This window comes from Pelobates fuscus, chromosome 7, assembly GCF_036172605.1.
Source record: "Pelobates fuscus isolate aPelFus1 chromosome 7, aPelFus1.pri, whole genome shotgun sequence".
Classification (NCBI taxonomy): Eukaryota; Metazoa; Chordata; class Amphibia; order Anura; family Pelobatidae; genus Pelobates; species Pelobates fuscus.
The window spans coordinates 14,144,897-14,168,677 of NC_086323.1; the positions used below are offsets into that span (position 1 = coordinate 14,144,897).

The window sequence follows — 23,781 nt, forward strand, 5'->3', positions numbered from 1 at the left end:
ATAAAACATCACTCTACCTTACAAGCCCCCACATCTAACATCGCTCTACCTTACAAGCCCCCTCATATAGCATCGCTCTACCTTACAAGCCCCCACGTCTAGCATCGCTCTACCTTACAAGCCCCCACGTCTAGCATCGCTCTACCTTACAAGCCCCCTCATATAGCATCACTCTACCTTACAAGCCCCCTCATATAGCATCGCTCTACCTTACAAGCCCCCTCATATAGCATCGCTCTACCTTACAAGCCCCCACGTCTAGCATCGCTCTACCTTACAAGCCCCCTCATATAGCATCGCTCTACCTTACAAGCCCCCTCGTCTAACATCGCTCTACCCTGCAAGCCCTTAATTCTAGGCTGGCATTGCTGGACCATTCAAATTCCAGGACGTTAGGATTTTAAATCATTCGATGTGAGCAACTCTTTTGCTGAGCAGCAGGATGCTTTGTGTAGTCTGCAAAGTGTAAAGTACTTGTTTTACATTCATCCAAAACAGATCTCACAGGGCACACAGAGATTCCAGAGCTCATTAACGAAGAGATTACTTTGTTAATATTTATCTGAGGACTCTGGTTTTATCCCATTTTGCTAGGTGCCCCTGGTGCTTGCCGTGATTACAGAATTCCCTGTGTTACACAGTATATGATGTCAGGTAAGGCATCAGATCTGTCCGTGTTGCCTCTGCTCTAGAATCCCCTGAGCCTGAGTTGACCCCATGAGGGAGACTTAAGGTCTTGCAGAGACGAAGCCCGACTTGGAGCAAATTAGTTCCACGCCGAAGTTCGGCCAGCTACTCCAGATTAGAACGGCTTTTGATTCCCTAAACTTGTACTCCAGCCATCCGTCCCTAATGAGTTGGCTGTCCCAGAATGCCTCACACTGCAGGCCTTTGTTCCCGCTCTCAGAAGTCAGCCCACTAATGGGCAAAAGAAAAAGACCTCGCGTCTATGAAGTCTCGGGCTTCGAGTCAGAATTAGGCAACTTTTAAGCTTTCTGCGGCTGCACTCCTGCTGACTCCTTGTTTTCAGAGCTGATTTGAAACCAAGAAGTTACATTGTTAAATCAAACAGAAATCGTTCTTTCCAGATGGAGTTTGAATGTATGAATAAAAAGAAAAAAGTGGCGTGTCTGTGTGAATGTGTGCGCCGCTCGCTCTATTTAGCTGTAGGTAACGTGTGAATCTGTCCGTCTGTCGTGCATGTAATTTGATTATAAAATGATTTCGGTTGGAAAGTGTAGTTTGTAATAAAGTATAATTAATGCAGGAGATTCCTAGTGTGTCTTTATAACTCCTCATATATTCGTTTGTGTGATCAAACACCGCAATGTTCGTAGAATAATGCGCTGGTGCAGTTTATCTAGCTAACGAAAGCCGTCTGTGACTTTGCTAGAATTTCTGTGATATAATTAGCAAAATGTGCCAAATTAGAACACTTAACCCCACCTTGACTGTAGAACATTTAGACGAGAAATACCCATTGTTCCTAGTAAGTACAGAAATATATATATATACCTTAAAGGACCACTATAGTGCCAGGAAAACATACTCGTTTTCCTGGCTCTATAGGGTCCTTGGGTCCCCCTCCCTCCGGGGCTCTAGGGTGAGGAAGGGGTAATCCCTTACCTTTTTCAAGCGCTGGGCTCCCTCGGCACTGGGGAATCTCCTCCTCCTTCTGCCGTCATTGGCTAAATGCGCATGCGCGGTAAGAGCCGCGCGCATTCAGTCAGTCTCATAGGAAAGCATGCCGAAAATCGCAGTGAGACACCCACTAGAGGCTGGATTAACCCATATGTAAACATAGCAGTTTCTCTGAAACTGCTATGTTTACAGCAGCTAGGGTTAAAACTAGATGAGCTGTAGTGGTCTGGGTGCCTATAGTGGTCCTTTAATAAATTTATAAAAAGGACCGTAAGATCTACTGGTGAATTTGCTACACATTAGATACTCCGCTAAAAAGATTGAATTAAGGATAAATCTTACCACCGACTGGGGCAAGCAAGCCGGGATATATTAGATCTAGATGTCTTGGATATAGAAATGTCTCATGTGCCCTTGTTTCTTGTTGCTTTGTGCTTTCCCCCCGGAAAGCTGAACTCTGGTATGTAGAATAATTACTACATCCGTGTTTAATGATTTAAAGTAAAAGTTCCGTATTCGAGTCAGCGCGTTGTCATCTCTTTTCGATAACCTGCAGTCTACTCCCTTGATAGATAATGGGTTAAATGCCCACTGCCATGGCTGTGCAGGAGCACAACGAGGCATCTAAACGTTTAGCTGAGGGGCTTTCGTGAAGTCAGAGACACCGAAGATATAAATTTGATCATATGACACATTTGAAAAATGAACCTTATCCTTTAATGCTTTCTGCATATTAGCGAACACTTTATGTCCGAGTACAAATGAGTAGCCCTTCTTTGTTTTAGCTGCCTAATGAGTGGAAGGAAATGAAGAATGGTTATTTATATACATAATTAAAGACAGTGATCCATTATGGGCTGATTCATGCCTGCGAGCAGCTTCACGTTAGATCAGCAAGTCGATATTGCTTTGTGTTCACAAAATCTCGCATTGCCTGGTATATTGCTGCCCCTGGCTAAGAGAGGGTTAACGGCACAGTCCTCATTTTATTAGCAAATTTTAATGTTGATTTCCAAAATGTGCTAACATCCTACACTTTGAAACCCCAAATAAAACTGTAAGCAATATACCGGTAGTAAAGAAAATGGATTTTTGGTTTATTTGTTTTAGTTAATGTTATATATAGTTTGTTTTGAGGCTTTTGTTGGTGGTGGTTTCAGGAGAAAGTAACAAACATCAGTATTTAAATAAAACCACTAGGATTTGGGAATTGTTATAAACAACAAATTAGGCAGCAATATGCAACGTCAATCTGCAGTGGCTAAGGCCAGTAAGGTTTTGTCGTGTATAAATTCTCGGGATGAAAATATAATTTTGCCTCTTTATAAATCGCTGGTAAGACCACACCTTGAATATGCAGTGCAATTTTGGGCACCAATTCTAAAGAAGGATATCATGGCACTAGAAAAAGTGCAGAGACGAGCTACAAAATTGATAAAAGGAATGGAGCATATTAGTTACGAAGAAAGGTTAAAAAATTTAGAATCTTTAGTTAGGAAAAACGGCACCTGAGAGGGGATATGATAACATTATACAAATATATTTGGGGCCAGTACAAACCATTATCTGGAAATCTATTCATAAACAGGGCTATACACTGGACACGAGGTGTTACATTACAGTAGAAGTACCGTATTTATCGGCGTATAACACGCACCTCATTTTAAGAAGGAAATTCCAGGAAATTTCCCCCCCCTCATCCCATAGTGTCCCCCCCCCCCCTTTCCATAGTATACTCCACCTCCTCCCATAGTGTTTCCTCCCCTCCCATAGTGTCCCCCCCCCCTTTCCATAGTATTCTCCCCCCCCCTCCCATAGTATCTCCACCCCCTCCCATAGTGTTCCCACCTCCCCCCCTCCCATAGTGTCCCCTAGTGCACTTTCCCTCCCCTTGTCCCATAATTACTTACCTGTCTTGAAGCGTGGGCCGGCTTCACAGCGCGCAACGCGGTACTGGAACTTCAATTTCAGGTGGAAACCGGAACCTGAAATTGAAGTTCCAGTACCGCGGTGCGTGCTGAACACCGGCCCACGCTTCAAGACAGGTAAGTAAATATGGTATATCGGCGTATAACACGCACCCATCATTTTCCCCCTATTTTCAGGGAGAAAAAGTGTGTGTTATACGCCGATAAATACGGTAGTTACAGTAAGTGCAGTAGGTATACAGTGTATGTATATTGTATTTATATAGCGCTAACAGGTGTACTCAGCACTTTACAGGTTACATTACAGTAGAGGGAGGTACAGTAAGTGCAGGAGGTATACAGTGTATGTATATTTTATTTATATAGCTCTCACAGGTGTACTCAGCACTTTACAGGTTACATTACAGTAGAGGGAGGTACAGTAAGTGCAGTAGGTATACAGTGTATGTATATTTTATTTATATAGCACTAACAGGTGTACTCAACACTTTACAGGTTACATTACAGTAGAGGGAGGTACAGTAAGTGCAGTAGGTATACAGTGTATGTATATTTTATTTATATAGCGCTAACAGGTGTACTCAGCACTTTACAGGTTACATTACAGTAGAGGGAGATACAGTAAGTGCAGTAGGTATACAGTGTATGTATATTATATTTATATAGCACTAACAGGTGTACTCAGCACTTTACAGGTTACATTACAGTAGAGGGAGATACAGTAAGTGCAGTAGGTATACAGTGTATGTATATTATATTTATTTAGCGCTAACAGGTGTACTCAGCACTTTACAGGTTACATTACAGTAGAGGGAGGTACAGTAAGTGCAGTAGGTATACAGTGTATGTATATTATATTTATATAGCGCTAACAGGTGTACTCAGCACGTTACAGGTTACATTACAGTAGAGGGAGGTACAGTAAGTGCAGTAGGTATACAGTGTATGTATATTATATTTATATAGCGCTAACAGGTGTACTCAGCACTTTACAGGTTACATTATAGTAGAGGGAGGTACAGTAAGTGCAGTAGGTATACAGTGTATGTATATTTTATTTATATAGCGCTAACAGGTGTACTCAGCACTTTACAGGTTACATTATAGTAGAGGGAGGTACAGTAAGTGCAGTAGGTATACAGTGTATGTATATTTTATTTATATAGCGCTAACAGGTGTACTCAGCACTTTACAGGTTACATTATAGTAGAGGGAGGTACAGTAAGTGCAGTAGGTATACAGTGTATGTATATTATATTTATATAGCGCTAACAGGTGTACTCAGCACTTTACAGGTTACATTATAGTAGAGGGAGGTACAGTAAGTGCAGTAGGTATACAGTGTATGTATATTTTATTTATATAGCGCTAACAGGTGTACTCAGCACTTTACAGGTTACATTATAGTAGAGGGAGGTACAGTAAGTGCAGTAGGTATACAGTGTATGTATATTTTATTTATATAGCGCTAACAGGTGTACTCAGCACTTTACAGGTTACATTATAGTAGAGGGAGGTACAGTAAGTGCAGTAGGTATACAGTGTATGTATATTATATTTATATAGCGCTAACAGGTGTACTCAGCACTTTACAGGTTACATTATAGTAGAGGGAGGTACAGTAAGTGCAGTAGGTATACAGTGTATGTATATTTTATTTATATAGCGCTAACAGGTGTACTCAGCACTTTACAGGTTACATTATAGTAGAGGGAGGTACAGTAAGTGCAGTAGGTATACAGTGTATGTATATTATATTTATATAGCGCTAACAGGTGTACTCAGTACTTTACAGGTTACATTACAGTAGAGGGAGATACACTAAGTGCAGTAGGTATACAGTGTGTGTATATTATATTTATATAGCGCTAACAGGTGTACTCAGTACTTTACAGGTTACATTATAGTAGAGGGAGGTACAGTAAGTGCAGTAGGTACACAGTGTATGTATATTATATTTATATAGCGCTAACAGGTGTACTCAGTACTTTACAGGTTACATTATAGTAGAGGGAGGTACAGTAAGTGCAGTAGGTACACAGTGTATGTATATTATATTTATATAGCGCTAACAGGTGTACTCAGCACTTTACAGTTTACATTACGGTAGAGGGAGGTACAGTAAGTGCAGTAGGTATACAGTGTATGTATATTATATTTATATAGCGCTAACAGGTGTACTCAGCACTTTACAGGTTACATTACAGTAGAGGGAGGTACAGTAAGTGCAGTAGGTATACAGTGTGTGTATATTATATTTATATAGCGCTAACAGGTGTACTCAGTACTTTACAGGTTACATTATAGTAGAGGGAGGTACAGTAAGTGCAGTAGGTACACAGTGTATGTATATTATATTTATATAGCGCTAACAGGTGTACTCAGCACTTTACAGGTTACATTACAGTAGAGGGAGGTACAGTAAGTGCAGTAGGTATACAGTGTGTGTATATTATATTTATATAGCGCTAACAGGTGTACTCAGTACTTTACAGGTTACATTATAGTAGAGGGAGGTACAGTAAGTGCAGTAGGTACACAGTGTATGTATATTTTATTTATATAGCGCTAACTCAGCAGTTTACAGGTTACATTACAGTAGAGGGAGGTACAGTAAGTGCAGTAGGTATACAGTGTATGTATATTATATTTATATAGCGCTAACAGGTGTACTTAGCACTTTACAGGTTACATTACAGTAGAGGGAGATACACTAAGTGCAGTAGGTATACAGTGTGTGTATATTATATTTATATAGCGCTAACAGGTGTACTCAGCACTTGACAGGTTAGCCTAATGAATGTGTCCTAATTCTGCGTGTATGTGTAACACTTTAGGTTCCGGTGTGCTCAGTGCTGTATATTCTTTGTGAATCGTGCAGTGATTGTGCCTGTTCTTTGCCCACTATTGGCAGATAATTTGATACACAATTTTCTTTACATACAGAGAAAACGCAGAGAATCCGCTTCCAGTTCGTCGTCCGTGAAGAAGATGAAAAAGCCTTGAGCTTCTCTGGAAGATTTGAGATTGTGTGAAACGTCGACATTACGGACTATCCAGAGTTTGGGGACCGGCCAGAAGGGCCGTGAGGAGACCCTGACATTCTAAGTCTGTGTAAATAGATTTTTTTTTATTTTAATGTTTGTGCTTTGAAACCAAGCTTACCATGAAAATAAATAACTTGTGGTCAGCTTTGTGACAGCCTGTAAAATGATTTGCACGGCGAAGCCACATATTTTTGTTTTATTCTGCTCTGTTATCTTTGTGTTTGTGTGTGGTTTGCGGTGAACAAGCAGGGGCAGCCGGCACATCGATTGGCTGATTTAGAAAGCAGTAACGTAGGTTCCCACCCATGCAGGCAACCGACACTGTCTCCTAGCCATCTGATGCTGCCTCCTCCCTGATTGCTGATTGGCTCCTGATAATGTATCTACTGTGCAGCGCAGCCTGGGTAGCGTACAAAAATAACACTACATGGAATTGGGTCCAGCCTCCATTACTATACCATGGGACCCTCACGACATAGACTGTGTTCCCCTCTATTTAAAGGACACTCCATTGCCCACAAAATAAATGTTTAGTAGATATGCCCCCAACGAAACCATGCATGCATTTAATTATGCTTTTTTTCCCTTTGGGTATATCTTATCTACATCTCTTGCCTGCAGCTTCCCTCCCCTTCTAACCCTGCCCAGATATTCTGTGGCTGTCCAATCAGACTTCCCAGTGAGAAGTCTTTGCAAGGAAGGTGCTCTGGGCAATTGCTGCCTCTTGAGTTCAGTGCAAAAAAGCTAACCAAACCAGGAAGTAACTGGAACGTCTGTCTGATTGACAGACAGGGCGGTGTAACCAGGTTCATTATTAAAATACCAATTTCTGTTGAAATCTGAACATTTTGGAAAATTAAAAATAGGACACACATAAGGTTCCCTTTAACACCCACATACACACCCCTCCACACGTTTCACACTACATATCCCCCATAACACCCACCCAGATGCCAGTGACTCTTGGCTCTCCCACGGGCTGTTTTTTATCTCTCTGTTATTATGTTTCAGGCGCTAACATATTCCGGGGCGCTGCACAATTAAAGGATTACAGACTGTTTATTATACTACACTTTCTAATAAAAAAGGACCAGAGAACGCCGTCGATGAGAGCAGCACTGTCACCTTCTGGGGACTTTGTCAAGTCTCACAAAAAATTCCAACATAGTCAAAATGTGTGGGGTTTTTTTTCTGCTTTTTAAGCATTTACTGCACTTTATAAGTAAGCAAGGTGGCTTGTGAGCTTGCAATCCACAGCAAGGGAAGGTTACCATGAGTAATTTGGCGGTGATGGCTAGAGTGTTTGAGCAGTTTGTGGATAAGGAGATTAGTGGGATTCATTCAAGTGAATTTTTCCAGCTCAGCTCAGTAATTCTCTTCCCAGTTTAGTAAATAACCTGTTCTGTGTCTATTTAATATTTTCATGGGGTGATGATGATTTGCGCTCACCCCCAGTAAATGAGAGGGGGGTGGGGGGTGAATCTCACAGTAAACAGCCCTGATTAGGACGCGGCCCTAGTGATTTACATGAACACGTACACGCAGCCTTCATCCAATCTTCACCTCATTAGCACTTCATCTTACAGACATAACTGATCATCAATACATTGTGACACCTGCTATGATGTATAATGCTGACCGCACCGCTAAAGGTCGTCGGACATGTTGCTTTTATTTTATTGTTTCCTTAATTACAGTTCTAGAGATCAGACATGAAAACCCATCTGACCTTTGATCCGTAATGAGCACGGCTTTCTGATTCCTAACATTGTGACAGCGTTTAACGCAGAATGTTCATGTCTATTCATTTGATAAGCCATCAGCTGCCAGAGTAGTTGATACAGTGAAACACCTTACAGGCAGCAGTGGGCTGGCTAACATTAAATCAGGGACCATGGAATTGATGAAGAAATTAAACATTTTCCAGTTTGCGTATTTTGAAGTTAGTTATTCTGACATTTGTAATTCCTTTGTCAGTTCTGCACAAATCCTGGTTTATTGATTAAAGCCTTTTAATCTTGCATATTCCATACAGCTGTATCTACGGTGTGGAGGCTTACATAACGTATGTCTGTATAATGACCAGGAAATGATATATGACTGGTGCCCTTTAAATGTGAGCAATGTATGGAACAAGACGTTGGCTCTCCGACGGTTAAGGAGTCGCTCTCTGTTCTCATTCTGTGTGTGGACCCTGAAATGAGAGTTTTTCCAACGTCATTAATAAACAGAATAGGTTTGATCTGTCCCTTGAACCAGGAAATTAAAATATTCATATTAAAAAATAATAACCCTTTCAGTGCAATGAGTAAACTGAAGCAAAATTGGTTAGACAGAACTAATCAAGGTTCTGGTGCAGGAGACAATATCCACATATTTAACCTCTTAATGATATGTCATTCTTAACATCTGATACTGAAGTGTTTTAATAGAAAACGTGCTTTGTTGCTGGCATTGAGTCCGACGTGTTAACCCTTTCATTGCTGAACGAATGAGACTCCTTTCTTGATGCTCTTCCATTGCCAGTAGTGTCTTCTTAGAGACATCCATTTAGCACATACCCCCACTACGTTTCAAACAGTCACACAGAAATATTTATTTCAGGCGTGTTAGAGCAAGACTTGCCATACAGATAAATACAAAAATGTAACGGGAAAAAGTGATTTTATTTAAATGTATTTATTAATACTGTTAAGGGCACACTCTAAGCACCATAACAACCGAAAGACTTGTGAACAGTGAGGAATTTCCTGCTCTGCAGATTTCCGAAGATAGAACATTTTGTCAGTACAGCCGAAATTCAGTTCTGCAACAGATTTAAAAGAACAAACCAATAAGGCAGAAAATGAGCCAATCTGTTTGCTGTAAAATATATACATTGGGGCGGGGCCTGGCCGCCGAGCTGGATGGACGTGGGGCACCTCGGCTCCTCTGTGAAACCCTAATATCCAGCTCAAAATTATTCTTTCCCCCCTAAAGAACACCACACAGCAGCTACTAGCAGCTACTAGAAGGCAAAGGGGACCCGAGCACAACTGTCGGCGGACATACTGAACCCCGTCCTACCGGCGAGGCTGACTGCTGGGCAGCTGGGACTGCGGCCTGCCGTGAGGCTCTGGCGGGAGATGCGGCCGGTCTCCCGCGCTTAGTCCGGCGGGACCCCCCATGCACCTACCGAGGGCCCCGTTCTCCCCCCCTGTGGGCCGGGGGGGTTATCCCGGACCCCACCGGGGATGCAGCGAACACTCAAGCCACTTGAGCGTCGGAAACACAAACCCGAGACCGCATGGCAAAAATCAAGATGGCCGCCTCGCCTACAACAAGCCTAAGAACACAGGCGGTCACAGCAGAGCAACGGCGGGCTGTCTAGCCCGGAGGGAACTAAGTTTTAAGCGCACTGCTCGCAACCTTGCTAAGCCATCGGACCCACTACAGCGAGCAACCGTAGCAGATCCTCAGCCTCCTCCGAGGTCCGAAGCATGTCAGGTACTTACCTCCTGCCGCTCCACCAATCACATCAGCAACCCAGCGCCCCACTCTCCTTATGGGCTGGGGGCCGCAGGGAGGGACATCCAGACACCTGTCCATATACCCCTGGGAGAAACAGAGACCCTGAGGGCACAAGATTCAGCCTCATGGAGAAAGCAGGACTATGGACACAAGGCACAAGCCCTCACCAGAGCTCGAGTAGTGGAGTAACCCAGTTTTTCCTAAACAAAGTTGCTCATGATTTAAGATTATATGCCTCACGATCTCTCTCACACTGTTGTCTACCCGGTGGTACAAATATACTAATACACAATCACATTGTCAGCTAGAGTACCCTGTTGATTGCTCTATTCTAATCTTTCTTCCCTGACAAGTCTTTGCTTTATAATTGTGTTTTGTGCTACTATAAAAAAAAGTGCAGTACATCTCACTGTATGCCTGTCTGTTATACCCTGCACTTCTAAAATCTTGCAACTAAACTACTACAAATGCAGACTAACCATAAAAAAGTGCAAGTACTAACATACCCCTAATTATAGAAAATGTTATGTAAAAGCATGTGGACTACCTTTGGGGTACCCCATGCGTGTTGTTAACTCTTTTGCACTGCAAAAATAAAGAATATAAAAAAAAAAATAAAAAAAAAAAAATATATATACATTATATGATGGGAGCATTTTCTGAGATTTGGTTCACAGATCAAGTGAGCAAAAGTAACCAACAGAGAGAGAACCAGGAGGAGCAGACCCCCATTTTTTTTTTTTTTAACGATTTCACTTTCACTCAGATATTAACTTACTTTAGAAGTGTTTATCCCCTGCTCTGTAAATTGAACTTTAATTACACACTGGAGGCTCCTGTAGGGTCTAGCATTAGAGCTGCATTAACGCATTAAAGCTGCAAATATTTATCTCAAATGCACACTAAATGCATTAATTCGTCAAATTTAGATTGGACTCCTAATTGGAACGATCTGGGGTTATTAGAGGGGGGGTTTCTAAATGGGGGTTATCCATTGCAGATTGTCTGGCTGGGCATCACAGGATTTGTAGTTCCACTAAAGAGGATCGATGAAGCTCATATAAGGCATCTTCATATTCACCCGTTTCACCTGATCTAAAGAGTTTAGGTGATTGTTCTTTTCCTGCAAGGATTTATTCATTAAACACTGATTTTTTTTTGTGTGCGAATTGCAATCATTAAACTAAATATAAATAAAGCTGTGATTCGAGCTGGTTTTGAGAAATTTACAAATCTGCATTTTCCATTTGATTTTCAATTTACTGCAATTCTGTGTGTAGTCAATGAACTCGAAAAATGCTTCCGAATGGCTCCAGGTAATTCTGGATGTAAGTGGATGCTCCGTGATCTTTAACATTACTGGGGTCCGAGTGAGGTTATTCTGTAGTTACATTTTATCGCTTGTAGATCCGCTCTAGGCTTTATCATGAGCTGCCCGCTGTGCACAGCTCTTTCCCACACAATAAATAGGCTGTTTTTACAAATGGTCCTGCAGGATGTCACAAGACCTAGATTATAATTTCCACACACTTCACCTGTTTGACAAAGTAACATACAATGCTTTTTGTTCCCCTGCTGAATTCCAGAAACACTCTGCAACACACGTCAGACCTGTCGCGTTCTCTCTGTGACATGTCTACCAGCTTGTTAACAAGGTGAAAAGCAGGACTGGAAATAGACACAGAGAGAAGGCAGCGGGAGAAAGATTCTGCCATAAAAGATACGGCACCTGAGCCAGGAGCTTTATAATAGGACAGAGCCCCGGCAGTGTGCCAGCAATGTCATTATCTAGTAACTGCCGATACAAAAGGTTACAAATATCCCGGCTGGGTTCCTCCGCCAAGGACGGCTTCCTAGCTGGAACAGGGGACAAACGACAGTGCTTCTGCCCCCAGCCGCCGTGACTTGACTGGGGTCCTGGAACCTCACCGTCCTGGAGCAGGCTAGGGGACTTGCTCTATCCACTCCCAGGGACTGGACGACACACAGTTCTGGGAGCTGGAGTCCTTACAAGGACTTTCCCAGATGAATCCTCCACACTGGAACAAGCTGGAACAGTGATTAGCCCTTTCCCCTCCCCGTAACTAGACGAAACATAGTTCTGGGAGCACAAGCTGGAATGCTTTAATCTGTCCAGATGGCCTGCTTTTATACATTTCAGAGTCACAGCAAACACGCCCAGGACACTCCAACACAAATCTCTCCCCTGTGCCTGAGAGATAATTGAGTCAGGAACGGTACAAACTCTATCTCCAGGCACAGAAAACACACGATTTATAAAACACACCAAAATACACATAAAATACACGAAAACCCCACAAAAGTTACACCCTCTGTTAGCCCCAATCTGGGTGACAAACATATTCAAAAATCACCCAGATTGGTTCAGGGGTTCGACTTTTCCATAGAAGTCAATTATTTGACTGACTGAGCACATCGTATGCCCAAAACAGTTCCATGAAATCAGGGCTAGCGGTCGGTCAACTTCGGTAACAAAAAAAAAGAATAAAATACCGAACGTAGTCTCTATTTGAACTGTGCAGCTTGTTCCCCTCACCCAGACGAACGATTCCACCAAACAGTGTTCTTCTAGGATCTACAGAACCAAACGCAGGCGATGATGGTCCAGCGATGGTGATGATGTCCAGGGTGATGATGAAGGTGTTTGGGAGTTTCAGTGTCTGGTCATCGAGTTCATGGAACTAAAACCAAACACCTATGCCTGCGTTCATGTGAACAAAATGGCCGCCACCTCGTGGTCGTTCATATGAATTGCGGCCACCCAGACGAACGATTAGAACACTGAGGTGGGAACTGTTCCAAGGTGTGAATAGGGGTGGTCCCTTGGTCGTGCGGATGTTCGGTTCCCGAACGGTATAGGGAAATCACACGAACCAAGCCATTTAAGCTGTTTTTTACAGGTTTCCCTGCAGGGCCCATAGTCTGTGGGCAGGAGGCTGGCAAGCAGGCTCCTCCAGGAGCTTTTGGCAAACTCACGTGGGAAGGGGAGTTTGTCACATACCTTAAAGGACCACATTCTAACTACTCTTAAAAAAAAAAAAACATTTACATTTAATGAAATTTAATATTTTTTTAAGTGTAGTATATTTATTTATTTAGCTAATATCACGTTTCCTCTGTCTGAGCCGCCATATTGGGTCACACGCTACTGTTCTCTGTCCAACTGTGCTCACCCTAACTTGCCGGCTGCTGCAGGTTCACACACAGCAATCACAGCCGGTACACGGCAGCTCAGCCAGAAAAAAATTCTAATTTACTCCAAAAAATAAATAAACACAAATTAAAACAAAATTCCATTAAATGTCGTCAATTTAAAAAAAATGAAAAGTGAAATTTTGAGGACAGTGGTCCTTTAATGCGTTGATTGCAAACAATGGACATCTCACATCTCAGACGGCCAGTTTGTCAAAATGGTAGGAATTGCAAATGTAGACCAAAAATTCCCGATCTGAATAATTCTTCCACTCGGCAATTCTTCCACCTTGTTTGTTTTGGCATCAATAATACGCAATTCCCAGTCTAGAGAATAAACTGACACGGACAACGTTATACATTAACGTGTCAGAAGTTAAAGGGACACTCCAGGCACCCAGACCACTTCTGCTCATTGGAGTGGTCTGGGTGCCAACTCCCACTACCCTTAACCCTGCAAGTGTAATTATTGCAGTTTGTCATAAACTGCAATAATTACATTGCAGGGTTAACTCCACCTCTAGTGGCTGTCTACTAGACAGCCACTAGAGGTCACTTCCTAGTTTCTAGCACAGGTTTCCTGTGCTAGAGCGTCGCTGGACGTCCTCACGCTGTGTGAGGACCTCCAGCGTCGCTCAAAACCCCATAGGAAAGCATTGAAATTATTTTTCAATGCTTTCCTATGGGGAGACTTAATGCGCATGCGCGGCATTTCCGCGCATGCGCATTAGGTCTCCTCGGCCGGTGGGCGAGATTAGTCTCGCCCACCGGCCAATGTAATCACAAGGAGGAGCGTCGCGGAGGCGGAGACAGCGGCCAGGGACATCGCCGCTGTCCCAGGTAAGTGACTGAAGGGGTTTTCACCCCTTCAGTAACCGGGGATTGGGGGGTGGGAGGGAGAGAATCGTTTTTCTGGCACTGGAGATTCCCTTTAATACACATTTATTTACTAAACTCCCAATTTTTGCAAATTAAATTCGAATGGCAAAACTGAAACCAAAATAGGCAAGCTGTAACTATGACTGGGTCGGTAAGTCTTTCCAGACGTTTTCCTTCCAGATTTATTTCACCAAAATGTAGAGTTTATCGAATAACCCTGTATGTATCGAGTTTATTCTCTAAATTGTAAATTGTTGGGAATTTAAAGTGAATTTCACATTTTAGGCAAAAAATAGCTGAAGTGGAAATCCTACTTAACTTGAATAATTTTTTAATTTGAGCTATTTTGGTCTAACATTTTAAATTCTATTTAAAATTCCTGAAATTCAAATTTTAGCTTGTTGTTACTTTGACTATTGTGGCCTAAAATTTGGAAATATATTTGTATTCACTTTTATAACCCACAATTCACCCCTTATTTACTTAAATGGACACCCTAAGCAGCAGTGGTTATGGTCCATAGACTGGCCTGGTACTGACTCACAGTAAGTAGTTTTGTGCGATTGTTCAGGCTCCTCTTCCAGAATAAATAGATCAGATATCATTAAAACACAATTAGTGACTTCTGTTTTCAAGATATCTGAAGAAGAGGATGGACTATGCAAGGCCAGACTGCAGGATCCTCAGGCACCAGGTAATTGTCAAACTGGTTAAAAATTGTCGAAGATCTTTCTGTAGGCCAGGGCCGTAACCTCGTCACCATAGTGGCACTGCAGTGGTTGTAGCGCTTACAGGGCATATTTAAGCGTCAATTCTTCGACCTGCTAGTGTATCACAAGATTTGCCTAACCCCTAGTCCTGAAGGGGTTAACGCAATCCATGTTTCAGTAATAGTCAATAAGTTGTCAATGGATCTGTGTACATTGAGGAACTAGTTTCTGTCATAACTGGTGCAGCAGACAATGAGTTAATGTATAATACGATATTGTGGAGTTCATTGTAAGCCTTTAAAAGGTTACAAAAAAATTACAGCAGACATTCAGCGTCGGGAAACAGGAGAAATATACTGGCACTCAGGTCACAAAATAAACTACAGCGCATCCCATATTTCAAGACGGCAAATGGTTATCAAAGGATTTGTCGTATCGATTTGATGCTTCAGCTAAACGCTTCTTTTCTGCCTGCACAAATTGTCTCAGAACCCCGAGTGTCATAAATGGAGAAATTGTGGTGAATTATTTAAAACCCGAACAGATAAGAAGAGGCTGTGTCCATACAGGAAGTATGAGCTTTGCTCCAAGCAGCAACCCTGCCGTAGAGTCGTAATTCCACGAACGTAATATGTGAGCAGGTCTTAACGATCTGTGGAATATCTTGCCCACTCTGCTCTGTACCAATGGTCCGATGCTCTCCGTAGTTAATTGCTCTGCAGTTAATCTGGAGACAGTTTATATAACGAGATACACAAGGCTTATCATGACGTGATAAACAAGAGATCGAACTCATTAACACTTTGGCCAAGTACATATATTAGTTTTACCAGCTGTTAAAGGGGGGGGGGGGGGTTGGGGGGGATTTTTTGTTTAAAACAATCTTTGTAATTAAGAGAATTGCCACCACAACAGTAGCCTTTTCATTTCATCCATTAGATCTATTAACATGGTTAAGAGAAGATTAACATGTATTCACACTACACATAGCTAGAAACACGCATATCGATTTAACGTGTTTTGTACATAGACTAGTCTTCAGAGACTCCCAGCTGCGCTGCCGTAGGTTCCTATAGATTGTCGAAGGGAAAATGAGTGACGAAATTTATAGTGGGTACAGCAACACAGATTTGGTGTTGGTTGGCAGAGAGGAACACGGCAGGATGGATGTCTCAGAGGTCTATTCTTCTGTTTATTCTGTGGTTCTACAGCCCCTGTTACTGTTATGTGGATGGCAAAGAGGCAGAGTTGAGATATTTCTAGATAGAGAGAGAGAGTCCGAATGACACTTTTCTTGGTTTCCTATTATTACACCAAGCGTATTCAAGGTGTGAATTCTGGGAATTGTAGTGTAATATTCACCGCAAATAACATATTCCCACGCTTTCCAATAGCTAAAGATATCCACATTCACAAAAACGGTTTCCATTAATAGATCATTTCATGGGAAGAACTTGGGAGAAACGCAAACATTAACCTCCCCTTCCGTTGATAAATGGTCTCTTTATGCACAGGTCCTTCACCCTTGGTCTGTCTGCGTAATTACCTCTAATAGCTTGCGCCGACGTTTCAAAGCTCCACACAGAAGGTCACGGTGTGCAGAAAAGTAACTGCAACCGAGCTACACAGTGACCAGTCCATCATCATGACGTGGATATCACAGGGCGGCAGATGGAAAGCTGACAAGTCTCTCCATCTTTCAGGTGCTGCTTGGTGAAATGGAAAGTGTAGCCATGGGTGAAAGGCTCTAAAGATCATGGCTTGGCTGCTTTGAAGACCTATTATATTGTCCATTGAAAACGATGGCGGTGGACATTGCGTTGTGATATTATACACAACGATATTAAACATTCGCGCTTGGGGGGCTGGTGTATTCAGTTCTTGTGGGGAAACATTGAAAGGGAAATTTTACTCTACAAACATGCCTCATGGACAATGGTTTTGGTAAAAAAAAAAAGAAGGGTAGATAGCCAAATCTGGGCGCCAGAATATTACGTCATATTACGGCACCCGGCATCACTAAACTGCGTGAGGGAGCAGTATAGAGCAGGCTGAGCTCCAGACAGAAGATCCCCACACCAGCTCCCAAAGGTAGGGAACAATACATTAAATGATGTGAGTGCAAGAATGTGTAAATGTGTGTGTGTCTGTCAGTGAGTGTGTTTGTGTGTGTCTGTCTGTCAGTAAGTATGTGTGTGTCTGTCAGCGAGTGTGTTTGTGTGTCTGTCTGTCAGTATGTGTGTGTCTGTCAGTGAGTGTGTTTGTGTGTGTCTGTCAGCGAGTGTGTGTGTTGGTCAGTGTTGCATTGGCTGCGACTGGACAGTGTAGTACCTGGAGGTGCATGGAGGCACGCAACTCAACGTGACATCGACGTGCTCCACCTTCACAGGGTTTCAAGAAGTAGCGGGAGGATCAGACACTAGGATTTAGTAGAGGGGTGTGCTGTGATTTAGTAGAGGGGAATGCTGGGTTGTTTTTTTTACCGTACTTTTTAAAATAAACCTACGTTTCTATGAAAATTTAAGTTTTGGATTTTTTTTTCGGCCCACATATACTTAAACCTTGTTTATGTGGCCCGTGCCAGACTTTGACATGCTTGGTGTAAACCTTCCGAAACTAGGGATGTTTCTTCTGCGACCTTAAATTATTTAATCATTCATTGAGATTGAGTGAGGTGTAATTCCTCCACAGAGAAGCTGTTCTTGTGAAAGAATAATTATATGTTTTCAAAACATGTTTTCCAAATTAGTGGCTCTTCATCAAAGAGTTCCAACAGGGCATCTGAGGCTAAGTCAAATCTAGAATGTGCCAAATTATGTTTTAGTATGTCTGCGACCCCATTCCTTCAAAAATCTTTTAGGGGATCAGTAGGCATGGGCATGGGAGCTTTGTATTTTAATCGACATTATCCAAATGGAGTATAAAGATTTTTAGATATTCTATACATTAACCCCTTTATGACAGACGATCTGCCATAACTGTCATAAATTTTCCCAACATGTTGTCTTGAAAAGCTTATATCCAACAGTTTGTTACGGCTTCATGATATGTGAAAACCATAAATATTTGCATTTACTGATACTCACTGACACCAGGAACTGTGGAGAATTGAAAAGGGATTTACACATTTTGGAGATGTCTGTAAAGTGTTCCTGGTCAATTCTCAATTTTATGAAAACTGTTCTGTTGAATTATAGAAAAGGTTTCTATACCTTGAATGGTAACGTGACAAACCTCTTAGACTAACACTATTTGGCAATTGTTTGTATGGCTTGATATAAAAATGGCATTTAATTACATGATTTGACTATTTCATGATGAAAAGTCATGATTTTATTAAAGACACGGAGGTGAGTATTGTGCATATCTCTTTCTTTACTTAACACTCAGCAGCAAAGAGAAACCAATGATAAAAAAGGATGCTAACATGTGACCTCCCAAACGCCATGCCCTCATGAGCAGCCATCCCTATAATCGAGGATCACACCCTTCAACTCCCTCTTTCTTTGGTGAATCAAAAGTCCATGAGTAACAGATCGGCAACCGACCAATATTAACCAGGAATCAGAACTGCGGCAAACCAATATCTCCCACAGTGAGAATTGCGTCAGTCCAATCCATAAGATAGAACGCGGTGAGGCGAGTGAGAACCAACAGCTCAAGCTTAGGGAACATCAAGCTGGAAAACATTAAAGACAGGGTCTAGCCCCGGTTGGACATCACAGAGTCAACTAATAGTATAACATCAAGTAGACAGGGATTACAACCCGTAAAATCAAGGGAGTATAACAATGCAATACAAAAACCCAACCATACTGTATCAATAGAAATGACAATGTAAACCATATGGTACAAACCTGACGGAGGATATAGCCACCTAAGAAAAGTTACTGCAATGAAGCATAAAAGCCAACTAGACATGAGGGAGGGAGAATGCAGCCAACAGGGTGGGACAATACTCGCCTCCGTGTCTTTCATAAAATCATGACTTTTTGTTATGAAATAGCAGAGTCATGTAATTTTATTTCAAGACACGGCGGCTCATATTGTGCAAGTTCAAAGCTGCACCATGTATCTGGGGAATATCGCCTGGACCGATGCGTCCAGGAGCCCAATCACACGAGCCAATTGAGACAGGGTCCGATGGATCTCCCTACTAATGAGCGAATTTTGGAGGCAGGTAGATTCAAGTTGATTGGGTTGATCAAGAATCCCAGAAACTCCATCTTTCTTGCGGGGGTCATTTGTGACTTCTCCCAATTCATGAGGAAACCAAGCAGAGAGAGGAGGTCCACGGCCCACCGTAGATGGAGCTGAAGAGTGTCCGGATCCTGGGACAGTATGAGGATGTATTTCAGGTTCACTATCAGTCGGACACCGTGACCCCACAGCAGAGCCATAACAGCTTAGTGAAGCACCAAGGCACCGATGAGAGGCCCAAGGGCAGGCAAGTAAACCGCCACCTCTCTCCCCTCCAAAGTACTTGCAGGAAGTCCCTTGAGTCCTTGGCGAACTGTGAGGTGGCGTCTTTGAAGTCCAGCTTTACCGTCCTATACTGCAAAAAACGGATGTCGGGCCGCGAAAATAAACGGGGGAAAAGTGGTTATCCAGGGCCAAGGGGTACCAGTAGGTACCAATGGAACCCCCAAAATGAGCATTCTGCGGCGTGTAGAAGTCGCATAAAAAGGCAAGGCCAAAAATCCAAGATGGCCACCGGGTGGAAATGAGGCTTGGAACATACAAGGGGGGAGTGAGAAGGCTAGAGAGCCAGAGGAAACAGGCAAGCAAATAACAAGCATAAAACAATCATAAAGGCAGGTGTGCTGACAAGCAGTAAAAGCACAAACAGATAACTGCATACATCAGACAGCCAGCAAGTCTAATAGGAAACAGACATTATATACAGAAATTATTAAGTGTTAAAAGGAGGTCTGAAAAATACTAAGCTTGCATCCAGAGCAGCAAAGAAAGAGGGAGTTGAAGGGTGTCATCCTGGATTATAGGGATGGCTGCTCATGGGGGCGGGGGAGTTTGGGAGGTCACATGTTGGCATCCTTTTTTATCATTGGTTTCTCTTTGCTGCTGAGTGTTAAAGGGACACTATAGTCACCTGAACAACTTCAGCTTAATGAGGTTGTTTAGGTGAGAGCTACAGCTACCCGGAGCCTTTTTCTTGTAAGCACTTTTCTGAGAAAATGCAGTGTTTACATTGGAAGCTTGGAACACCTCTTGTTGCAGTCAATCAGACGGCCACCAGAGGGACTTCCGAGTTCAGAGGCCCTAAAAAGGCCTCTCGTCCGATGCATTCTGGGTGAATACATCAGACGGGCTATCAGCACACAAAGCACTGTGAACGCGCTTTGTGTGCTGATAGCCTGTCAGCACTGCTGTGGGCGTGGCTGACAGCTAAAGCCCGAACCCACAGGGATGCTGTCTGGCCACAATAGTGGTTGAAGGGGGGGGGAGACCTACTCTCCTCCCCCCCCCCCTGGCCCCCACCCCTGAGTGGCAGATGGGGGCCCTAACATTCTCAATAAGGGGGGGGACCTACTGTCCCCCCCCCCGGCCCCCACCCCTGAGCGGCGGGTGGGGGCCCTAAAATTCACAATGGGGGGGACCTACTGTCCCCCCCCGGTCCCCACCCCTGTGCGGCGGGTGGGGGCCCTAAAATTCACAATAAGGGGGGGACATATTGTCCCCCCCGGCCCCCACCCCTGAGCGGTGGGTGGGGGCCCTAAAATTCACAATGGGGGGGACCTACTGTCGTCCCCCCCCCCGGCCCCCACCCCTGAGCGGCGGGTGGGGCCCCTAAAATTCACAATAGGGGGGACTTATTGTCCCCCCCGGCCCCCACCCCTGAGCGGTGGGTGGGGGCCCTAAATACAAAGGGGGGGAACCCTAGTTAACCCTTCCCCCCCCCAAAAAAAAATATCTCCCTACCTACCCCCCTCACCCTAAAAATAATGAGGGGGGACCTTTAACTAAAAACCTGTAACAAAAAAAAAAAAGAGATAAAAACAACTTACCATTCGATGTTTTCTTTCTTCTAAAATCTTCTTTCTTCAGCCCCAAAAAAGGCCAAATAAAAAGCCATAATAACCGACGCAATTAAAAAAAAAAAAAAAACCCGAGCGCAAAAAAAATAATCCATCTTCACCCATGGAGGGCTCCGCGCAGACTGAGCTCCGCAGGGCGGGGGAAGGCTTATAAAGCCTTGCCCCGCCCTGCAATTAGGCTAAGAACACTCTGATTGGTGGGTTTGAGCCAATCAGAGTGCTCTTTGTCATTTTACAAGCGTGGGAAAGTTCTTTGGAATTTTCCCACGCTTGTAAAATGACACAGAGCACTGTGATTGGATGGATTTCAAGCCATCCAATCACAGTGCTCTGTGTCATTTTACAAGCGTGTGAAAATTCCAAAGAACTTTCCCACGCTTGTAAAATGACACAGAGCACTGTGATTGGATGGATTTGAAGCCATCCAATCACAGTGATCTGTGTCATTTTACAAGCGTGTGAAAATTCCAAAGAACTTTCCCACGCTTGTAAAATGACACAGAGCACTGTGATTGGATGGATTTGAAGCCATCCAATCACAGTGCTCTGTGTCATTTTACAAGCGTGGGAAAGTTCTTTGGAATTTTCCCACGCTTGTAAAATGACACAGAGCACTGTGATTGGATGGATTTGAAGCCATCCAATCACAGTGCTCTGTGTCATTTTACAAGCGTGGGAAAATTCCAAAGAACTTTCCCACGCTTGTAAAATGACACAGAGCACTGTGATTGGATGGATTTCTTTTTTTTTAAAATTCTTTATTTTATCTTGACACGCCATGTTAAATACATACATACATACATTTGCACAGAATTCTCATAGGTTTGCTGAGTACAGATATGTGTTAACAGTGGGCAACTTGAGCTGAGTGTGGGCTCGCCCCTGCGAGTCGCTGGGTCCCCAAGTTTACTTTACAGACAGGTTTGCATTGCATGGAACCTTCTGGGGTTGCTCTTGGACCTGGCCGACAGGGCTATGTCTCTGGCCATTGCGGCCCCCACCTGTTTGTGTTAGCGCTGTCTGAGTAGTGCGCCTGGTCCGCAGTAGGCCACGCTAAGTTGTGGCGGCCCACACTGTCTCCTTCCCTCTCCAATTTATTGTGTTATCTGTTCTATGTGTCTGTATCCGTGAGAGCTATGCGTTGGTCTATTGTGTTTAAGTAGCCGAGTAGGTTTGAAGAAAAGGAAAGAAATAGAAGAAGCAGATAGAGAGGAGAAGGGGGGGGGGGGTCCACTGCTGGTAGGCTGCCATCGGAGACCTGTGGAAGTGTCAGTTGCCCAGATTGGAATTTTCCCAGGGTTCCCAGATCTTTTGGAACGTTGTTTGGGTGCCCCGTATTCTAGCTGTAAGGTCGTCCATTAGGTGGACTTCTTTTATTCTGTTGATGACCCCTGCAATGGGCGGTGTGCCTGGTTTAAGCCAGCCTGAGGCCACGGCCCTCCATGCTGTTAAGGTTATCTTATGTAGTAGCTTTTGCTCCTGTCTAGACCAGCCATCCAACTTTCTGCTTAGTAGGTATAGCCAAGGGTCTAGGGCTGGTGCTCTGCCAAAAACCTGCGCTAGTAGTGTCTGTATCCCTTTCCAGAATGTGAGCATTAGAGGGCATTCCCACCACATATGGACGTATGTCCCCCTCATGCCGCACCCCCTCCAGCACTCGTCTGTGGGAATCTTGTGCATTTGGTATAATTTGACTGGTGTGGTGTACCATCTGAGCATCGTTTTTATTGATTGCTCCTGGAGAGTAACGCACACCGATGATGTATGATTTGCCTCCCAAATCTCTTGCCACTCTATGCCTTCCAGGGTGTCCCCTAGGTCTCTCTCCCAGTGATCTGTATAGGCCAGTTTTCCCCAGTCCCTAGCTTCGGAACAGAGGTGGGCGTACATGAGCGTTATCATGCCTTTGGGTATTAGTTCGTGTAGGCAGATGCGTTCGAAGAAGGTCTTCTGTTTCCGGGCGGCTGTTTTTATGTGTGCCGTGTTCGCGAAGTCCCTAATTTGTATGTATCGAAAGAAGTCAGCGGGTGTGAGGTGTCCCCGCTGTCTTAGTGTATCAAAGGGTATAACTGCCGTACCCTCGAATAGCTGACATATGCGCTGTAGGCCTATCTCCTCTAAGTTTTTAAAGTCCCTAGCTGCCATCCCCGGCTGGAAGGCTTTATTGCGTAAGTATGGCATGATAGGTGATGGCTCCGAGGCCAATTGGAATTTTAGCTTGCATGCGTCCCATATCTGTAGGGAGTTGATTATAGTTGGGCAGGTGCTCCTGATCTCTGGTCTAAATTATTTTGGTACCCACATAAGAAGCTGCGGGAGATCGGCGCCCGTCATGAGTGATTCTACGTCAGCCCATTTGCGGTCCCCTGGCGGAGAGTGCCACATCGCCGCCTGTGTCAGTTGTGTTGCTATGTAATAATAGTATATGTTCGGGAGTCCCAGTCCCCCTCTCGACCTTGGTCTATATAAGATATATCTAGATATTCTATGGCGTTTGTTTTGCCATATGAAGGCCCCGATTGCCCTCTGCAGGGGTTGTAGTGAAGTTTTAGTGACTCGGATGGGGAGCGCCTGAAATACGAATAGTAGTCTAGGCAGGATGTTCATTTTAACAGCATGGATGCGACCTATCCAAGAAATAGGCCTGTCCACCCATGTCTCCATTTCGCGTACGAGTTGGCTTATCAGGGGCGTGTAATTTTGGTCGTATAGTTGCGCTGGCTTCGCTGTCAACCGAATGCCAAGGTATTTAAGGGCGTGTCGTTCCATTTTCAAGTGGTATGTGTCATGTATGAGG

At 43.6% G+C, this 23,781-nt stretch overlaps 1 protein-coding gene across 1 annotated transcript in view; it reads left to right on the plus strand.

Moving 5' to 3' along the window:
* DMAP1 (DNA methyltransferase 1 associated protein 1) overlaps positions 1-6,748 on the plus strand; it is a 60,805-nt gene extending 54,057 nt beyond the window's left edge. Inside the window, exon 11 of the mRNA XM_063427172.1 lies at positions 6,516-6,748. Coding sequence (XP_063283242.1) covers positions 6,516-6,575 — 60 coding nt within the window. The 3' untranslated portion in view covers positions 6,576-6,748. The remainder of the gene's footprint in view (positions 1-6,515) is intronic.
* Positions 6,749-23,781: the final 17,033 nt, after the last annotated feature.